The sequence below is a fragment of the Festucalex cinctus genome, chromosome 21 (assembly GCF_051991245.1).
Source record: "Festucalex cinctus isolate MCC-2025b chromosome 21, RoL_Fcin_1.0, whole genome shotgun sequence".
Taxonomy (NCBI): domain Eukaryota; kingdom Metazoa; phylum Chordata; class Actinopteri; order Syngnathiformes; family Syngnathidae; genus Festucalex; species Festucalex cinctus.
Genome location: NC_135431.1, coordinates 2,210,555 through 2,231,441, shown reverse-complemented (window position 1 = coordinate 2,231,441; position 20,887 = coordinate 2,210,555). Strand labels below are relative to the sequence as shown.

Sequence of the window (20,887 nt, the reverse complement as noted above, 5' to 3'; positions counted from 1 at the left end):
TGTCACGTAATGAAAGCAAAGTATTTGTGTCATGTGACAGTTTGCGATGGCGCGCTGGGTCGCAGGTGGCTCGTACCTTGATGAGCGGGTTGATGACGCCGACGTTGGGACTGGCGTTGAACACTTTGTTGAAGTTGCTCTCGCGGTTGACTAGCTCCAGCTGGTAGAACTTCTTGTCGTCCTGGAGTGGCGGCAAGGAAACGGGCTCAGCTTGTGCGCGTCAGCTTAACGGATGCCGCCGCCGCTCGACACGCAACGTGCTGCCGTCGCATGTCATAGTACGGGTAATTTACGCCCCCTAGTGGCATTGTTTTTTTTTCTTTCTAAAGGATACGAAGGAGGTGTTGAGTTGAAGTTAGGCATTTATTTACACTCTGAAATGACACAGCTATCCCTGGAATATTTACCCTGAAAGTAACAATCAGGTCTTCAATTGAAGTGAGACATTTATTTAAAAAAAACACATTTGTTTCAAGTAAAGGGAAAATATAAAATATATATATAAAATATATTTTTTTTTCAATTCAAGTGAGGCATTTAATTGAGGTGAGGCATCTATTTAGTGGAAATGACTTTCTTTAGGATTCCATTTGGTTTAAAAGTGACATTCCAGCGCCACCTTTTGGTTTGGCGGGCACGTTTTTATTTACTTTTTTTTTTTTTTTTTTAAACGACGTACCACAAGCTTCTTGACGAGCGATTCCCTCTCGGACACCATTTCCTTCAGCTCAGCGATCATCTGCAGATCCTCGGGGCGACTTTCCCTGTTCCTGAACTTCTCCTCGGTGCCTTCCAGCCTGAAACCAAAAAAAAATAAAAAAATACAAATTGAAAAACTGCATAGATGCAATTTTTCATCAAGCTTTGATCAATAACGCATCCTCCTCCTAATGCAAAAAACATTCAAATAAAAGTATTTCATACTGTCACTTCTCTCCATTCCCTAACAGAAATCAGATCAATTGCCGATTAATTTGTGTGAAATGTTGTTGTAATTTATAATCTAAAACGCAAACAGTTGATGTAATTTCAAACATTTGCATTTAAACAGTTTGCCATTTAAATGCCACTTGTACAGAAAAGGCGCAAAAAAAAAAAAAATTATCAGCGGCGGCGACCTTTTTCAAAATCGCATCATGAAACCCATTCATCAACTCCAGCGCGAGTCGATTCATTTGCGCTTACATTCCCGACGAAGAAAAACGGAAATGTCACACCGTCTGTAAACGTGTGGCGCACGTACAGAAACTGCAGGGCCGAGATCTTATCCTTGAGGACCTCCTGCGCCTTGTTGAAGTCGGCCAACATGTTGTGCGTCTCTCTGCTGTGGACGGCGTTCAGCTCCGACACGTCGCGTTCGTGACGCTTCTGCAGCTCCTGCTCGTGAGCCCTGAGCACACACACAAAAAAAAAAAAAAAAAAAGTACACAAACTGTTCATTCATTTATGTTTAATTTAAATATGGTATTACTGAGTGCTATTTAAAAAAAAAAATTATTTGAAAACACAAGCTAAAGATTAATGTGTGATATCTCCTCCTCATGTTGTCGCTCCCTGAGGAACACGACTCATTTTCTCATCTTCCTCGCACTCTGCATTCATTCATTTATTTCATTATTTACTATTTTTAGCTTTCTGACCGCCATTCTCTCTCTCGCTCTCACACGCACGCACGCCCGAATTACATAATGGACGCATGGTGCGCGCGCACACATTGTAACAGGCAGCAAGATCGACGAAGAATTCCCATCATCACATCATGCTCCACAAATGAATATTGAATATGAATATGGCGGACAGCAGGAACGTCACACATGCGACAGAATATGAATATTCTGTATATATGATGTATATTATATATGATATAATACACTGTTAGAATACATACATATAAGCTATAAAAAATAATATCATCTGAATCATCAGTACATAAATATAATAAAAAATGATGTGGTCAACTAGTGATTTTTGAGATGAATTAGTAATGGCAAAATATTTCATTTTGAGGCCAAAATTTTAACTCATTTGCTCCCAAAAACATATAAACACATTCTATTATAAATATTGCCATGATCCCAAAAACATATTTATACGTTTTTTATGTTTTGTTTTGTTTTTTTTAGGCTAGAGCATAGAGAAGGCTTTGGTACAGCCTCTGACCTAAAGAGGCCACTTAAAGTAATGGTAGTTATTACAAAAAACGGTCAGCAGGTGGCAGCAGAGTAAAAGCTATTTTCCCCCAGTCTTTTCAACATGTTTGTATATAATGACAAAAATGAGCTAGATTCTAATGCTAATTGCTGCAAAACAGAAACAGATACAAATTAACCATTTTTTTTCCTGATGAAAGAAGAAAATAATCTTTCTTTTGGGACGTTCCATGTTTTTATAGCAAAAGAACACAATATTCTGTGGGCCTTGCAAAATCATTTAAAAGCTTCAGTGTCACCACTCGTTCTCGGCCCGACTCAGTCGCATCGTTCAAGGCGCTGAAAATGAAGGAATTTGTTGCTGTTTGGGCGTTTCGTGCTACCTGATCTGCTGGTTGGCCTCGCTGCGTATCTTCAGCACCTCCTTGCCTTTGAGCTCCAGCTCCTTGGTGAGGCTGCTGATGTTCTCGTTGAGCGTGTGGATCTGGTGGTCCAGCTGAGCGATGTGCTTCTTCCGGCGCGTCACTTCCTCCTGCAGCTCGGCCATGTGGCCCAGTAGCTCGCGCTCCTGACGGGGAAACAACAAAAAAACAACAAAAAAACAAACGCTTCGATGGTTAGGAAATTTTAGCCAATCACAAGGCTGAAGAAAAAGTCATGCTCGGAAAAACGTAAACATTTCAGGAGAACTGGTAATTGACTAACACCATACATGAAAGATGGATAGATTTTTTTTTTTTTCAAAAAAAATACAAATTTAAAACAAAACACAAACTGATATGGAAAAAAATAAAAGGAAAAACACACAAAATACAAAAATAAGACACAACAAGAAAAATAAACTATAAGTGCAATATATGAACTTTTACTTTAAAGTTTTTAAGTGTTTGTGTTTTTTTTTTTTTTTTTACTTTTCATTTAAAATAAATCTGCTGTTTTTTTAATTTAAAAATTTTATATTTATTTATAATCATAGTTGATTGCAGACAAGGTAAAAAAAAAAAAGAGGATATTTTAATTTGAAAAATACATCTAATAAAATAATAGTTCATACTCATTTTAAAGATTAAATTATTTATAAATATTGTGCAATTAAAAACTGAAATTTCCAATTTATTTGTAAATTGATTATTTCACATTTTTTTAATTTTTGTTTATTTACAGTAGATACATTAACCAATTATTTCCCTATTTTTCCCCAATTTTTTTTAATAATGAAATTACATGAATTCGCAACACTAAAAATAAAATGACCAAATAAAATGTCAACAAAAAACAATAAATGAAATGGGGGAAAAAAAAAATATATATATATATATATATATATATATATATATATATGAATAAAAAAATACAAGCTAAAAACAAATCAAATGGGGAAAAAAAATCCATGATTTCAGTGACCTAAATAAAATCATTCTCTGACATCCGTGTGATTATGGCAGTTAAAAAAGAAAAAAGAAAAAAGAAAGAAAAGTGCTTTTAAAATATTTAGTGCACCGTGTTTAGAATGTAATCAAACAACATGAAGCATGCTAATAAGATGTTGACTTTCCAAGCAGATGCGCTGCCAGATGACACATCTGCTTGCTGTATCGGAACCACTTTGGCTTTTCTTTCCTTTCCGAGCCACAAAACATTAATGAGCTCATTTCCTCACATCTTCCTTCCGTCCAACTATTTCCCCTGCTCATTTTTTTTTCTCGAAAAAGAAGAAAATGTCTTCAATTATTCATCCAGTGAGGACATTAGCCATCTGAAACGGCGTAGCTCGGCTGAAAATAGAATTTCAACGCACAGTCCAATTCATTTGCTGCATAATCTAATTTCATCCAATGCAACAACTGCATCATACGCTGCGTGTTTGCGTATGCGTTCCCTTCATTAAAACGCCTTTTAAATAGCTACGAACGCCCACGCTGTGATGACAAAAAATGAAGCATGTTATTTAAAAGCTGCGCGCTCATTAAATCCGAGCGAAGAGTCGCTCGCATGTATGCAGGCGGGCTGAGAGCCCAGAGGCCAATTTAGCACATTTACGCAAACGCCGTTTGTACAATTAGCGGCGTGAAAACAAACACACACGCATACGGCGCAACACAAATTCCAGAAAAAAAAATAGTAAATAAAAATAAAAATAAACGTATTGATCGTACCTGGAGGCGTGTTTTTTCCGCCGTCTTTTCCAGTTCCTTCTTAGCGGCCGTCACTTCCTGTTGGTGGTTTTGCCGCATGTGCTCGATGGCCGACGCGTGGATGTGGTTCAGTTCCGACCGAAGAGATGCTGCAACGACATTAAGAGGAAGACACTTTAAAAAAAAAACAGAAAACAGCAACAAAAAAAAAAAAGAGAGCAGCAATAAGAACAGAGAATAAAATCAAAAATAATTCAATCAATCAATAAATAAATGTTATTACACCAGAGATTGAATTTAATAATAATAAAATAAAAAGAAAAAATATTCTTATTTGATGTGTTTTGGTGTTTAACTACACAACGTTTAATTCTACTGAAGAGCTACTGGGGGAGAAATACGCACACACTGAGACACTATTAGCTTTCCACTTGGAATTTGGCCAATAGAGTAAAGAAAGTAAAAGGAGCTGGGAACATTGCATGAACTCACACGCGCACACTGCAGAGAGGAAGTGGAGCGCAGGACAATAAAAAAAAATTAAAAAAAAGAAGCGTCGGTGGTAGCGAGACGGATGGTGGCGGCGTTTTTTGGTGTCAGGCGCACGAGCGTGAAGGTTAATGGAGGGACATTCATCAGTGCTGTCACCCCTTGTTGAACACACTTGGCACAATCTGGAAAGTTCCGTTTGGGTGGCTGGAGCTCGAGAGCCAACGGGGGTGGGCGGGGCAAGCTTTTGTGCTCATTTGATTGATGAGCAACCGTGATGTCATTTTTACACTTTTGAATTCAAGAAAAAAAATGTGAGCTTTTCACTATCAAACGTCGCGCCAACAGACAATAAAAAAAATGTTTTGAGATATTTGCAATGAAAACAGTAAAGCGCTATACCGATGTTTCTCTGCATTAGTAAAATTGAGCATATACCGGGTCAAACTGACCCAACATTCATCATACATTAATTTCGACATATGTGCAATGACAACGGTTAATAAGTATTAACAGTGCTTGTTGTGTTTGTTTTGGAATGTTAAACATTCCGGGTCAAATTGACCCGTAGTATAATAGTTTTTTGCCATCATCAAACAGACACATTTTTTTGAGATTTTCAGTTAAAATGTTTTTGCTAATGTTGAAAAACTACAAACTTCTTAATTAAAATGGTTCACTTTGTCATGTTTTTAACTAAATGTTAATCAGAATGCTTTTGTTCCACAGCCCGGGTCAAATTGACCCATTTTAAAATTTTTCGCAAGAAAACTTTTTTTTTTTTTTAATCAACGGCCAATTGCAATGGCTCATTTTGATTTACATTGAAAACTGTTAATCATTAACTATAATCGATCAACTGGGCGCTTTATAGCCTAGGTCAAACTGACCCATTTCAAAGTAAACTACAAATAGTAATATTTTAAAATGAAATTTGATTCATTTTTTGCAACGAAAGAGGTTAATAATGTTTACTGGGAATGCACTTTTATGAGGAAATTTTAGCCTGGGTCAAATTGACCCGGGAAGATTATTGCTGTTCATGAGACTCGTGGGGCTGCATTGAACTCTTTATTGTCCAGAAAATGTTGGGGTTGTTTGTCAGGTGCGTTACCCAGCATGGCCTTTCCCTCATCCTCCAGCTCGAAGCGTAGCGTCTGCAGCTCCTGCTCCGACTGCTGCTTGAGGGTCTCCACGCTGTGCCGGTGGGCCTCCCGCAGCGACTGCAGCTCGGCGTGGTGGTGCTGACGGAGACGCTCCTCCAGCTCCTGAAAGGAGCACGCGGCGGGACGGGGATCAAGCCAAGGCAAAAACGATTCCTCAACCGAGCGCTGGCTCGTAAACGCGTCAGTGATTTAAAAGCTTCCGAAATCTTGCAGGCGGAACTTTGGTAGTCAGCACGCTGCCCGCATTATGATCAGCTTCGCTGGAGGTCAACATTATATTCGCTCCTATATGCTGGCTGCACTCCAAATATTTTTTTTTTTTATTCATGCGGCCTTTAAAATTCAGACGCAGAAAGAAATTTGAAGAACCTTCACTGTGCTCCTTTCATCAGGTCAAATGATCCCCGTCTGAGATGAGTGAGATGGAGGATAATAACAATGTGATGGCTCCTCCTCGCACCGCTTAATGGAGTTTTTTTTTTTTCCTCAATCGCTCCCTCGGTGCAACTCACAACACTGCAGATACTGCACAAATGCGCACAGGCGGCGCAGCGTGAAGGCCAACAAAGAGCTTTTTTCTTGTCAAGCGCTCACAATTATAAAGCATTATAAGATATTATTATTAGTGTTACAGCGAACCCCTGCTGTGTAATTTGCCACTTCATATGTATTAAAGTAGACGTTGTTGAAAGCTTTATAATTGCCGTAATGTCTATGCTAGTTTCCATTAGCTTTTCCATGGCGTTTTGCATGATATGCTAGCATTACGCTAACAGACTTTTGTTAGACAAAATGAACATTTTTGGTTTGTTGAAAGGTTCATAATTACCGTAACGTCTATGCTACTTTCCATTAGCTTTGCTATGATGTTTTGCATATGTTAGCGTTACGCTAACAGACTTTTGTTAGACAAAATCAACATTTTGGTTTGTTGAAAGGTTTATAATTACCGTAACCATTTATGCTAGCTTCTTTTAGTTTTTCTATAGTGTTTTGCATGATATGTTAGCATTAGGCTAACAGACTTTTGTCAGACGAAATGAAAATTTGGGTTTGTTGAAAGGTTTATAATTACCGTATCATCTATGCTCGCTTCTTTTAGCTTTTCTATAGCGTTTGGCATGTTAGCATTAAACAAATGTTTTGATGATTTTTTTTTTTTGTAGCAAAAAACAGCTTGAAGAATCTTCTCTCAAGTTGTGTCACTCAAACCTCAAGGCACCACAGTATTGTATTGATCAATTGTGGAATATCTAATCGATAAAAGTGGCTTAAAGACTTAAAAGTTTTAACAGTGGAGCAAATTAGTTTAACTTGCGATAGGCAAAACAACACTCAACTGTTAATCGCCAGCAGTTACGTGGCGCTCGCTTCATTTCCTGCCCGGCAACACGAGTGTTTCTCGAAAATCGACTTTGTAATGCAATTCTACTTAATGATTATGAAGCAAGCCAGGCAATTTAGTGTCTGTGTTTTGTGGAAATGAGAGCGAGAGCGTGGGAGGAAAGAAGAAAGAAGGTGTTTTATTTATCGCTCCTGTTCTGGAGCCGCGCGTAATGACGTTTGCATAAAATAATGAATATAAATATGGATGCGTGTTGTGTGACTCATTGCCCATTTTCTACTCAGGGAGATGGCGAATAACAGGAAAGACGCCTTTTCCCGACCTGAAGCTTTTACATAATTACAGCCGTTGACGCAAGATGATGGGAAGGTACCACTTTTGATTCTGGGATTGATGTGAGGGGGGTTGAACAATTCCATCATGGGGAAACTAAAGTGATAAAACGGTACAGCGGTATATTTTTTTAAATATTTTTTTTACTTTCTCTGACGACAGGATAATACCATAGGTTTTTATATCCACTAATAGTCCACTACATAAAAATGTATATACAGTACACTATTACAGCCACCCATTAATTAAAGAAAAAAAAGAAAGAAATATATATTTTAGATGCTTGAAGTTAGGTACATGTTGATTCACCTATTTGTGGATTTTTTATTTATTTTTATTTTTTGCCAACTCGTGTTTTTTGTGGAACAGTATTATTATTATTATTATTATTTTTTTTTCTTCTGGGTGTTAAAATAAATAAATAAATCAAAATAATTATTTTAACATTTTTCTAATTTAAAAAAAAGGCCTTTTTTGAAAAACTCAAATTTAATTAATAAATTAATGTATTTATTTATTAAATTTTATTAACTTTTAAATGAAAATTTTTGGGGGGGCAACACCCGTTTTCATGGATCATAAAGCATTGTAATTTTTTGGGTTAAAAAAAACTAAAATAATTAATTTATTTTCTTTTAATTGTATTTTTTTAAATTATGCAAGGATTTTTTTTTTTAACACATATTTTGTCCACATTTAAAATGGCATTTTTGACATGAATCTGGTTTGTAAGTGCGTGGTCCTATTTGGACCACCCCCCCCCTCCCTCCATCCATCATTTAAGTTTCCCATCCCCGGAGCAGGAAACGATTTCCAATGCAAACCGTTTTTGGATTCGAACCTTGATATCTCGTTGCCGCGCGTGCTCGACGTCCTGCAGGGCGCAGCACTGAGCCTCGTGCAGCCGCTGATGTCTGCGCTGATGCTCCGTCTGCAGCTCGTCCAGCTGCGTGCGCAGGTGCTCCCGCTCCTGGCTGAACTGCTGCTGGAGCTGCTGCAGCGACGACTGCGACTGCGACAGCTGCATTTCCAGACTCTGCTTCAGCAAGGAGATCTGAAAACAAGTACATGGTTTCATTTTTTTTTTGTTTCATTTAGATCAAGACTATTTGTTTGAAATATTGACTGTTTTATTGGATTTTGACTGATTTCGCTAGGCTCACAGAATATTGTGTTCTATTGCTATAAAAACATGGAACCTCGCAAAAGAAAGATTAGAGTCTCTTCTTTCATCAGGAAAAACGGTATATTTGTATCGGTTTCCATTTTATAGCAATTAGAATTAGAATATTGCTATGTTTCTCAATATTGACATTCATGGTGAAAACACTGGCAAAAAGAGCTTGTTGCAACATGGCCCTGGCTGATCTCTTACACTCTGCTGCCACCTGCTGGCCGTTTTTTGCATTTAAAAAAAAAACAAAAAACACAAAAATGTGTAAATTCATTTTGGGGAGTGAAGGACAAAGTATTAAGAAACATATTTTGGATTTGAATGAGTTAAATGGATTCTCCCTTGCATGCGTTAATATGGACCAATCAGCAAAGCAGCATAAAAACAATTATCCACTAATGCCAATTTTTTTTTCTGCCAAAAGTGTAACAACAAGGAGCGTGCGTTCCCAGTTTGCCATCAAGTTTTTCAGCTATTGTTCCAGAGCAGAAGGGGCCGCACATTGCTAATTCATCAGCACTTGAAAAGCGACTAAGAATAAAACAGAAAAGCTGGATTGGGTCCACACACACATACACACGCTCGGTCGCTTGTGCCCCAAATTTGGAGAATATGCCGTGACTAAAATGTCGCACAGTGTCGAAAGATGGGGCTAGCATTAGCATTAGCCACACTGACACGCACCTGCCATAGGTGAAAATCTGAAATCAAGAAAACACATAAAATTTCCTCCAGCAACACAAATTCAACTTTAGAGGCCGCAAGCTCAACCTCGTCCACACCATCAATTGAATGCAAATTTCTTAAAAAGTCCAACTTGGTGCCACGCATGACAAAAAAAGCGAGCGAGCGTGAAAGGCTGTGAATCAAAGCGGAGCGTCTTCAAGGCGCCTTTCATAAAAGCTGCGGCTTGACGGCTGGCTGGCTGAAGAACGTCCGGGCTGACGGGCGAGGTTGAAAGCGGCCGCATTCGTCACGCGCGGTTATTCGTCTGCCGCGAGGGCTCGCGTCATTGGTGATAGCGGGCGGCCATTAGCGGCGTTGCGTGTCAGTCTGGCAAATCGCTCTTGTCCTTTTTCACATCCTGCCTTTATTCCTCCTTATTGATTGATTATTTTTTTTTTTGCTGTGGTGTGATTAAATCTGCTCTATTGGCCGGAAAATTGCGTCTGGCCGATACTTTTTCAAGGCAAACTGCAGTTAACGCTGATCTATAAAAAGTCATAATCTACATGGGACCACTGATCATCTCTCTTGTTGCGCACAAATTTCAACTGTCCTGTCATAAAAAGAGTGGAGGAAAAACTAATTCATGCTTTGGCGAGGCTCGACGCTGTCGCGTGGTTGCAACAAGTCTGAAAATGCTGCTGCTCGAGTGCTGACTAAAACTAGTAGAACTAGAAAAAATGATCTTTCTCTCCCTCTTTGTATTATGTACCTTTATTTATCAAAGCTTGCATGCATAATATAGAGAATGATGAAATCAGCTCGGCAAAAACACTGCTACTCGAGTGATGACTAGAACTACAGGAAATGATTGTTCTCCGGTACTCGTGCCACTGCAAAAGTCTTCACTCAAAAGACTCAAAAACCTCGGTCTAGAATGCTGCTGCTCGAGTGCCGACTAGAATTAGAACAAATGATAGTTCTCCTTTATTAGCTTCACTACAAAAGCTGCACATAAAATGTGGCGAGTGATTAAAATCAGCATTTCAAAACTCGTGTGCTGACTAGAACTAGGAGAAGGGATCACACTTCTCCTCTACTGACATTATTACAAAAGCTTCGGATAGGATATATATAGAATGACAAAGCACTCAAGAACTGGTGAGACTCGGACAATTCCGCTCGAGTGCCGACGAGAACTCGAGGAAGAGATGACGGGCCGCACCTGTTCCAGCAGGTCGTCCACTTTCCGCTGCCAGCTGTCCCGGGCGTTGCTCATCTCCTGCTCTTTGTTTTGGGCCAGCTGGCTCAACGCCGCCGCTTTGTCCGCCTCGTGCTCCTCTCGCAGCTCCTCGCGCAGCTTCTTGCATTCCTGCCTGCGCTCGCACAAAACCCAACTTTTTTTTGCTCACCAGCGCAAAAACAAAACAAAAAAAAAACAAAAAAACGTCCGTCTCACCTGAGGGTCTCCGTCCATTTAAGTTCCAGCTCCAAAGCCATCTTATCCATCTTATGCTTCTCTTCCTCTTTGGTGCTGATGACTTTGGCTTCATGTTGACGCGTTTGGACCTCCAGCTCGCCCTGACGCACGCAAACACGGTCACGCGCTTGCATTTGCCCCCCCCCCGAATTGCGTTTGCCAGGCTGCTTGTGGCGCGCGCTCACCTGCAGGGCGGTGAGCAGGTTGCTGGTCTCCCTCAGTCGCCCCCTGGTGGCGTCGAGCTCCTCCAGCAGTTTGTCCTGCGCTTGCTTCATGGTGGCCATTTGGCCCTCGGCCGCGCCCATTTCCTTCTCGCCGCGCTCCACCTCCTCCTGCAGACGCCGCGCCTGACCCGCAAAAAGTCGTGCGTCTTCACATCAACAGATGCTTGAAACCTGACCGTGAAAACCCCAAGCCTGCCACAAAACTAACTAACCTTGGCTTGAAAAATGAATCCATTTGAAACCGTAACCGCCCAGGTTTCAAACCCAAATTTGAAACCCAACATCAGACTTGAAACTTTAATTTGAAAACCTTTATTTAAAAATCTAAACACTAAACCTCATTTGAAACCCAAACCCATACTTGTAAATGCAATTTAAGACCTCAACCTAATCCTGAACCCTGTAGCCTTGTTTAAAACCTTAACTTGGGCTTGAAAACCTAACCCAGTTTATCAACCTAATTAAAAACCCCTATGCATTTATTTACAATAAAACACTCATTTGAAGCCTTACATTAAAACCTTAACTTTAACTTGAAACCCTACTTAAAAATGGTAACCCTTTTTTGACACCATAACCCAGTTTTTTTTCAAACCCAAATTTGCAACCGTAATTTGAATCCTTGTTGAAACCCGACTTGAAAACTGCAACCCTTTTTGAAACCCTCCACTATGACTTGAAAGGCTAACTTTGATTTACTTAAAACCCTCTTTTAAAGCCATAACCCTTGTTTGAAATCAGGCTTGAAACCCCAATTTGAATCTCAAATTCTTTCTTCAAACCTTCATTTGAATCTCTTGGATGAAACCCTCGTTTGAAACCAAGATCAAGGAGCCTTAATCCTAACTTGAAACCCTAACCCAAGTTTGAAACCCTAATTTGAATCTTGTATTTTTTTTTTAAACTTCAGACCCGACTTTTTGCTCACCTCCTGGTCGGCGGCGTCGAGCTTGGAGCTCATTTCCTCCCTCAGCTGCTCCAGCTGCTGCAACAGGACGCTCCTCTGCTCCTCCAGCGTGTGGCGCTCTCGCTCAAACTGCTGCTCCAGCTCCTGCGCACGCACGCACGCACGTCCACACATGCGCGCGCATTAGAAGGCGATGTGAAAAATGTGCCACCAAATGGAAGAGACGTGAGCACGTGTCACTTTGGATCTTGTGCGCCGCTCGCGCCATCATTTGCCAAAAAGGTGCCACGTGACCGCAGGTTTATTTCGGGCTCGGGCTAACGAGCGGCACTTTGCGAGAGAGCCAGCCAGGGGCTCGTTAGGGTGCAAAAGCGCAGACGGACGGGCGGACAAACAGACATTTCGTGGGAACATTTTCAAGGCAAACGTGTCCAAATTCAGCGACATTAAATTAAATCATTGCATTAATCGCCTACGGAAATTTTTATCAATTTCTTCCCCTCTAACCTTGTTTTAAAACCCTAACCCAGACTTGTAACTCTGATTTGAAACCATAACCTGTTGTTTGAAACCAAAATAAAGAACAGCAACTGATTTGAAATCATAAACTTTGTTCAAAACCCGACTTTCAATCCCTAAACATTGTTTAAAAACACTAACCCAGGCTTGAAATCCTAATTTGAAACCCAATCCAGGTTGGAAATCCCAAATTGAAGCCCTAATTTATCCACAACTCTTGTTCGAAATCTCAACCCAGGCTTCAAACCTTGATTTAAACCCAGTCCAGATAACTCAACATTTATTTGGAACCGTAACCCAATTAATTGAAATCTCAAATCCTTCACTCTAAAAACACTTGGGTCAAAAATAACCCAATCAACTTTCTTGGCTTAAATTTGTTTGGGGGTATGTTTTGTTTTTTTTCCTAGCATGAAAACAAAATGCCGGTGGCAGTTCGTATATGTCATATCGTGTACTGTGCATGCAGTAGTGATGATGATGATGATGATGATGATGACACGTATATATAAGGACACACCCTCTGATTTTAATGCATGTACACGGCACTAGTTCCAAAGTGACTTCAAATATTCACCGGCAAAGTACGCATAATAATTCATCTGTATGTGATGCTGTGCATGTTTTACAGAATTGTGACGGTTGCCATGACAACGGGATACGGCGTTAAAAAAATAAAAGGCTGCAAACTCACAGCCAAGAGTCTGTTTTTGTCCTTGTCGGCGCCGCTGAGCGCGCTCTCCAGCGCGGCCCGATGCTTCTTGGCCACGTCGTCCAGAACCCGGGCCTGGTTCTCCTTGGTCTGGCTGCTGTCCTCCTCGTAGCGAGCGCGCAGGCCGCTCATGTCCTTTTCGTGAGCCGCCTTCTCCTCGCGCAGCGTCTGCCAACAAAACGCACGCAGACGCGCACGGTCGGTACAGGCTGACACTGGCGCCATATGCTGCGTCACTCGGCCATATTGACAGCCGCTTTACAAATGAGCAGGCGACGATTTCGCCTTTCCCTCATGCTGGGCCCTTTCCCAAAGACTTGTTTGGGTGAAGCAGCATGTGGCTCTTCGCCCAAGGTTATCTTTTGCACCATTTGTTGTGTGCAGTATTGGCTGACATTTTTGGAAATCCTATTCAAGTTTGTCAAAAGCGGCCTTCGATTGCAAGAATTTTCAGAAACGTGCCTAAGCCTGCGCTAAATTTGCATGGATTGATTGAGAGGCCTCCCGTCAGCGGCTGTCAGAGGACAAGGCGTGGCCAAACGTCGGACGACATGAAGCCGCCAACTTGACATTCAGCATCGGGGAGGCGCCGCCGGCTGTTCATGCCACCTTTTTACAAAAGAAGTGTTTTTACCCTCAAGACGGGCAAATACAATTATTGATACTCTGCCTGGAGGTCTGCACCAGCAAGTCATTGATTAGCATTCAGCTTTGTTTATTATTGTTTTGTTTTAACCTTGTATATTAGTATTATTCAAATTCAAATCAACATTGCAATACAGTAGAATGCAATTTTTGAATTGCAAAGGCTGCAAACACGGTGACTATGTGGCGTTTGTGACAGCTAAATATGAAAATATTCAGACTGGTGTGCAGTCGACAAAAGTGTTATCTAGCGTTTGCAGTGGCAGCACGATACGTTCAAACTGACAAAATTCCCAACAGGTTGTGTCATGTTGAGCTGCAACTAATGCAAGAGGACCCCACATTGTTTTTTTTTTTATTATTTTTTTGTGTGTAATATTTATAAACAAAATACATTATACTGACAATTGGGATAGTTTCATTTACGGGTGTACTCACGTTTGTTGCGAGGGGTTGAGCTATAGTTAGAGCATAACGAAGGCTTTGATGCAGCCTCTGAACTGAAGAGAATGCTTGAAGCAATGGTAGTTATTACAAAAACGGCCAGTAGGTGGCAGCAGAGTATAAGAGATCAACCAGGGCCCTGTTTTTCCCCACTGTTTTAAACAGATTGGTGAACAATGATGAAACTTAGCTATATTTTAACGCTAATTGCTGCAAAACTGAAACAGATAGAAATATACTTTTTTTTTTCCTGATGGAAAAAAAAAGAGACTGTTTTTTTTTTTTGGTAGGTTCCATGTTTTATACCAATAGAACACAACATTCTGTGGGCCTCGCAAAATCAGTCAAAATCCAGTAAAGCAGCCGGGAACGAAGGGGGTTGCTTCAGTGAGAATGGCTGCGAGTGAATGAGTTAAAAGGCAATCCCAATATTGATGTCATTTTGTTGTTTTTGCAAAATCGCCTTGCACAATACTTGCAGGCGTACCGCCGAGTGAATCGTCGACCGTGCGCGTTTTACCTTGTGCAGGGACTGCAGCTGCTGCTTGTGCCTCTCGTCCAGCGCTTGGCTCTGTCCGTGCAGCGCCTCTCGCTCCTCCTCCAGCCTGAGCACCTTGTCCTTCAGACGGCTGCGCTCGTTGTCCAGGTCGCGCACGGCCGCCTCCTGAGTCATCTGCGTGGCCTGCAGGCTGCTGATCTGACCTGACGGCGGCGAGGGGGGTTCACATGACGTCACGTTCGGGAGCCGCTCGCACACGTGGCCGACTTTTTTTTTCTTTTTTTTCTTTCTCTCTCAGGAGCGGCTTGGCTTACTGGCTTTGAGGAGGATCTCGGTGGCCTGCTGCTGAACTCGATCCCGGGCCGCCTCCAGCTCGCACTCGGCTTCCTTCTGACGGATCTCCACGATCTCGGAATTCTGCGTCACCTCGTCCAGCTGCTTGTTCAGCTCCTGTGGAAGCGAACACGCACGCAAATTGGAATTAAAACATGCTGGAAGAAACTTGCTGTGTGCTTGAGGAATGCAAACACATCATTTCAGTTACGTTTTGATTAGATGAGTTTTATTTGTACATTTTACAGTTTTAAAGACCATTTGTGCATGTGAAATTCAATTCAAGTATTTACGTTTTCAATCTACCACACAATAAATACATAATAATTATTTAATTTGTATTTGCAATTATTTTTAGGTACATTTTATTCTTGTGTTAAAATTATTGATTGTTGAGTAACAAAATTTAAGTATGTAATTTTAAATAAAATATCGTGGGTTTAGTTTTTCCATTAAAAAAAGAATCCTAGAGATTTTTCGTAATGAGGATTTTTATTTTTATTTTTTAATTTAGGACTTTTGTTCTGACTTTTTAAGATACTTTTTTTTTACACTTTAAATGAATTGATCATCATGACTTTTCACATTTAAGAAAGAGACAATCGTAATAAATTTGAATATGAGAATTGAAAAATTGAAGAATGATTTCTCTTTTGTAAAAAAAATAAAGTAAAAATATTTGAATGATTCAAGGATCATTTGCTAGAATACCTCAAGAACTCTATTGATTTTGAATAATATGTGAATAATTCCATACAAATTATAATAAATAAAATGTTGATGGAAAATTTTAATATACGTGAAAACAAAGTTTTAAAAAAAAGTTTCAGGAATAATTTTGATATTTTTTTATTATTGATCTTGACGGATAGCTAAATGCAGATTAGTTTTTTTTGTTTTTGTTTTTTTTTAAGTTTAACAATGTTACACATTTTTGTTTAGACAGAGGAAATGAATATTATTATTTGAATGAGTTTATTATTATGTATATTTATAAAAAGTGGCAGGGGAAGCACAATAATAAGAAGAAGTGACTAAAGATTTGAAATTGTTGAAATAGGAAACCCCATAGATGAGCTCAGGAATAGCATCTACGTCCTAATGCTTTAAAGAACAGATATTTGAAGACAACGTAACTTTATCCTCAGCTAAAAATGATAAACTGACTTAGAGTAGTTGCGAAAGTCTTCATTATTTGCGTCCGCATTCTGCTCACCTTGACGGCGCTCTCGGAGGCGGCGAGCGAGGCCTGCAGCTTGTGCGAGCGCTCGCGGTGTTCGCGGGCCTCCTCGGTGACGCGGGCCAGCTCGGTCCGGAGTTTGCCCAGCGTCTTCTGCAGCGCCGCCTCCTGCGTCTGGAACTCGCGGCGCAGCTCGGCCTCGGTGCGCTTCCACGCCAGGAGGTTGTCGGCCGTCAGCTGCTGCGTTCGCTTCATGGCCTCCAGCTCGCGTTCGTAGAAGGCCTGCGCCTTGACAAACACGCATGACCGAGAAGTGAATGAGCATTACTAGCTCCACCAAGGAGTTTTGGACATCAAGCGGATTTTCATTTATGATGGGCAGGTAGTCGCTACGTCCGGTACCTTGCTGAGTTTGGCCTCATACTCGTCCACCAGCCTCTTCTTGTCCTGCTTGAGCTCTTCCACTCGCTCCGTCAGAGAATCCACCTGAAAGCAGCAGCAAGACAGAAGTTCTTTCCTCTTGCTTCCATTTGAGTCTTGCGGCGTACCTCGGCTTTGTGGAGCTGGACCAGTTTCTCCTGGTCTTTGCTGTAGTTGGCATTGTGGCTTTGGTGGCTGCGGAGGAGCTCCTGGACCTCCTGCCGGTGTTGGCCCTTCAGCTCCTCTAGCGCCACCTTCTTCTCCTGCTCGAACTGAGCCTGCGCCTGGCCGAAGGTGCGCAGCTTCTCCTCGAACGAGCGCCGCATCTCCTCCACTTCGCGCGACATGGACACCACTCGTTGCGTGTGCTGTGGGACCAAGTCACAAGTGAACTTGTCCAGTTCAAAGTCTGGTTTAGTCAGTCAGCAAACCAACAAATCAGAGGTCATCAGTCAACCAACCAGTCAGTTATCAGTCAGCCAGGCAACCAACCAAATTAAGCAACCAGTAGTCAGTCAGTCATCAAACCAACCAACCAGTCAGTCAGTCAGTCAGCTAACCAAGAAAACAAGCCGTCAGTTATCAGTCAGCCAGGCAACCAAACAACCAACCAATCAAATTAAACAACCAGTCAGTCAGTCAGTCAGTTAAATAACCTGTCAGTCAGCCAAACAAACAAACAACCAACCAGTCAGTCATCTAACCAACAAATCAGAGGTCATCAGTCAACCAACCAATCAAACAACCAGTCAATTATCAGTCAGCCAGGCACCCAACCAACCAATCAAATTTAACAACCAGTTAGTCAGTCAAATAACCAGTCAGTTAGCTAACCAACAAGTCAGTAGTCACCAGTCAACCAACCAACCAAACAACCAGTCAGTCAGTCAGCCATCCATCCAGCCAGTCAACCAACAAATCAGTCATCATCAGTCAACTAAACAGTCAGTCATCAACCAACCAACCAATCAAATTAAACAACCAATCAACCAACCAGTTAGTCAGTCAGTCAACTAGCCATTCATCCAACCAATAAATCAATTATCAAACCAATAAATCCAAAGCAAATTAACAAAACATCCACCCCAACAAACTAAAAACAACAAAAACAAAAACAACAACAAAAAACATGGACATGCTCCCGATTCCCAAACGAGCAAGCACATCTGTTCCCTGAGCTACAAGTTGCTGGTAAAACGAGAAGAGAGCGACCGCCGCTGCCGCTGCCGGACTACCTGCGCCTCGGTGCACAGCTGCAGGTCCTCCACCCTCTGCCGGTAGTTGTCGAACTCGGCCAGCGCCTGCCTCTTCATCCTCTCGTGCAGCTCCATGGACTCCTCCAGGGACTGGATGCGGCGCTTCAGGTCCATCTCGTCGCTGATCTTGCTCTTGTACTGCGCAGGGCGACAAATGAAAACAAAATAAAAAAAACACTTGAATGTTGCACTGGAAATAAACTCCTGGTCACTACACTTTTTTTTTTTTTTTTTACTAAATCAAGTGTTGTGACGTACCTGTAAAATCTTCTCTCTGGTCTCAGAGAGGATCTGCTGCACCTCCTCTTCGTGGGCCTCCTTCAGGGTGGCGATCGCCGCCTCATGCTCGTCGTTCTTGGTGTTGAGTGCGTAGATCACCTGCACAAAAACACAAACACAAACAAACACTGATGGACAGGTGAAATACATGCATTTCTTAATTCAAGAAAAAAAGAATTAATTTAAAAAATAGTTATTTTCGATTTAAAAATCACTTGTGAGAGACATAAATGAAACACATACAGTTGTTGTTGATGAATTTTTTTCCCCCCCCCCAAGACGAATTTGCAAGCATTGAGCGTGGCGATCACTTTTTAATCCGCTAGCCGCGCGAGCTAATCAGGGAGGCGGACGCGGGTGGGACGTCTCCACATGGACGCACTCGGGAATGGAGGCGTTGGTCCCGGCATGGGTGGAGGAAGAAAAGGAAGAGGCGGCAGCAGCAGCAGCTCAACGGAGCAAGAAGATGTGTGTTGACTTTTTAATTTCATGCCACCGCTAGCTTGACTTCCACACGCGCACACAATTAGCTGGACTGATGCAGGCATCAGGACGCTTTCATTTAACTTTTAAACGATAGAACCACTGTGCTGTGCAGTAAGTTATGCTCTAGTCTCTTCGTCAAGCAAGCAAAAAAAAAAAAAAAAAAAAAAAAGGCAATCGCTAAATCACATAATGTACATTAAATAGAGGTTGACTTCTTCCCCAGCCAACAAACAAACTGCACAACAAACCACTGAGCAGATAATTGAAATCAAAGAATTTAATCAACCAGCAAACAAACAGACGAAACGAAGAACAAGAACAAACCAGGCAACACATTTACAACACATTCCTCAGCAGAGATCAAGGCTGAGTGAAGAGCAAGGGGCGCACTTCAACGTGACGTCACTTATAGAAGAGACATTTTCGAATGACAATATTTCTGGTACCAACTACAGCCTGAAGACCTTTAAGAAGACATCAAGACCTTGTTTGACCACAGCGACCTCGACCACCTTGCACCAGAGAACGGTTTCGCATTCTTGCTAAGCTGAGGTGCACAAACCCGTTTTGAGTACACGTGATCAAAATTCTAAGAGACTTCAAAAGTTTTTCTTGGTTTTTCGTTGCCTTCCAAAGCTGATAAAAGTCCATCTGGAACATTTGGCCCGCGATCTGCCTGCAGAGACTCGGAATATTTTTAGAGCTGAGTGGGAAGACTGTAATTACCTGCAGCACAGACAGGTAAGGCGGGAGAGCGGAGGAGGATGGGGGGGTTAAATACTTTCTCTTTCACACTCACACACACGTATGTATCCAACTGGCAGGTTTCCATGGCAACTGGACACAGCCGCCTGCGGAAGGAGCCAAGTGCTTGATGAAGTGGACGTCGTCAGATGAAGCGAAAACGAGGAGTACGCGAGGAAAAAACACGTTTGGTAGCGAGGCGATCGGTACGGCCATGTTGGGGGGGGGGGGGGGTGTTAGCTAAACGGCTAAGTCAGTGGAAATTGTACAGCGATGTCAATCAGACAGATACAATCAGCGAAAGATCCAAAAAATAATAATAATAATAAAAGTGCTCGTGTCTGAACCAATCAAAAAGTAAACCAACTAAAAACTGAACTAGCCAGCTTAAGAAATGAAAAACAGTTTGGCTCACTTCTGAACTAATCGAGCGAGAGGTACAGCGGCCCAGAAGGGTCAAAAGGTTTCTGGTGCTTTTTTTTTTTTCTTCCCAATAATTTATTTCACTCTTTAAAGTAAAATAAATGAAAGTGGACAGAAAGAACTCAAACTTGTTATGTCTGCCCCTAATCAACACACATAAAAAAAAATTTTAAAAAATGGAAGTGTGTTTCCCGGCCTTCTTTTATTTTCCTTTTTCCGCCCGAGTGGCTGATTTTTTTTGCTTCTGCCTCCGCTGCTGCGCGACTGCTGCTATGCAAAAAAAGAAAAAAAAAAAAAATCAGGTCAGATGAGTCACCCAGCGGCGTGCCGCTCAAAGCTACAAATCTCTAATCCACCCTCGGCCCGATGGCATGATGTCACCGTCCGCCTGCCTAAAAAAAAACAAAAAAACAAAAAACAAAAAAAAACGTGATTATCCGCCGACGGGCGCGAGACACTTGATTAGGTACACCTGGAATGACACACAATGCAACTAAAGTGTGACTAGTTGACATGTGCAAGCGAAGAGTGCACCAGCACATTTAAAAATAAAAAAAAATAAAATAAAAAATTGTGAGTATGCCGCATTCTGAATGTGTACCTAATGAAGCGACCTCTTTCGCTTCGAGTCGACCATTTTTCGTCTCCATCTGTCTCTTCTCGCTAACTGGCGGTGAGACAAGAAAGCGAACACGCGCACACGCACGCAGGTTGCCGTGAACAGCTTGGACTGGTCGCCGGCCAATCACCAGGCACAGAGGAGACAAATGACCATTCACACTTAACCTTCACACCTTAACAGTTTTGTCTTCAGTGACGCTAGCTTGGGGGGGAAAAGAAACTCAGCAAACAGACAGGTGGTAGAGAGGACTAAAAGT

The 20,887-nt window shown here is 41.6% G+C and overlaps 1 protein-coding gene across 6 annotated transcripts in view; it reads right to left on the bottom strand.

The window, feature by feature from the left end:
* Positions 1 to 20,887, bottom strand: part of fam184ab (family with sequence similarity 184 member Ab) — a 36,015-nt gene that overhangs the window by 5,501 nt on the left and 9,627 nt on the right. For 4 of the 6 annotated variants that reach the window (XM_077510041.1, XM_077510042.1, XM_077510046.1 and 1 more), the window contains 19 exons: positions 18,336 to 18,455; positions 18,057 to 18,215; positions 16,950 to 17,189; positions 16,804 to 16,887; positions 16,438 to 16,689; positions 15,203 to 15,338; positions 14,910 to 15,091; positions 13,283 to 13,468; positions 12,091 to 12,213; positions 11,124 to 11,285; positions 10,918 to 11,039; positions 10,684 to 10,834; positions 8,460 to 8,672; positions 5,889 to 6,042; positions 4,307 to 4,434; positions 2,534 to 2,718; positions 1,244 to 1,390; positions 680 to 797; positions 77 to 181 (listed from right to left, as the gene is read on the bottom strand). In XM_077510041.1, the coding sequence (XP_077366167.1) occupies positions 77 to 181; positions 680 to 797; positions 1,244 to 1,390; positions 2,534 to 2,718; positions 4,307 to 4,434; positions 5,889 to 6,042; positions 8,460 to 8,672; positions 10,684 to 10,834; positions 10,918 to 11,039; positions 11,124 to 11,285; positions 12,091 to 12,213; positions 13,283 to 13,468; positions 14,910 to 15,091; positions 15,203 to 15,338; positions 16,438 to 16,689; positions 16,804 to 16,887; positions 16,950 to 17,189; positions 18,057 to 18,215; positions 18,336 to 18,455 (2,967 nt within the window). Of the gene's footprint in view, positions 1 to 76; positions 182 to 679; positions 798 to 1,243; positions 1,391 to 2,533; positions 2,719 to 4,306; positions 4,435 to 5,888; positions 6,043 to 8,459; positions 8,673 to 10,683; positions 10,835 to 10,917; positions 11,040 to 11,123; positions 11,286 to 12,090; positions 12,214 to 13,282; positions 13,469 to 14,909; positions 15,092 to 15,202; positions 15,339 to 16,437; positions 16,690 to 16,803; positions 16,888 to 16,949; positions 17,190 to 18,056; positions 18,216 to 18,335; positions 18,456 to 19,641; positions 19,786 to 20,001; positions 20,024 to 20,887 lie in introns of those variants that run through there. The other 2 variants (XM_077510045.1, XM_077510044.1) reach the window with 2 other exon arrangements.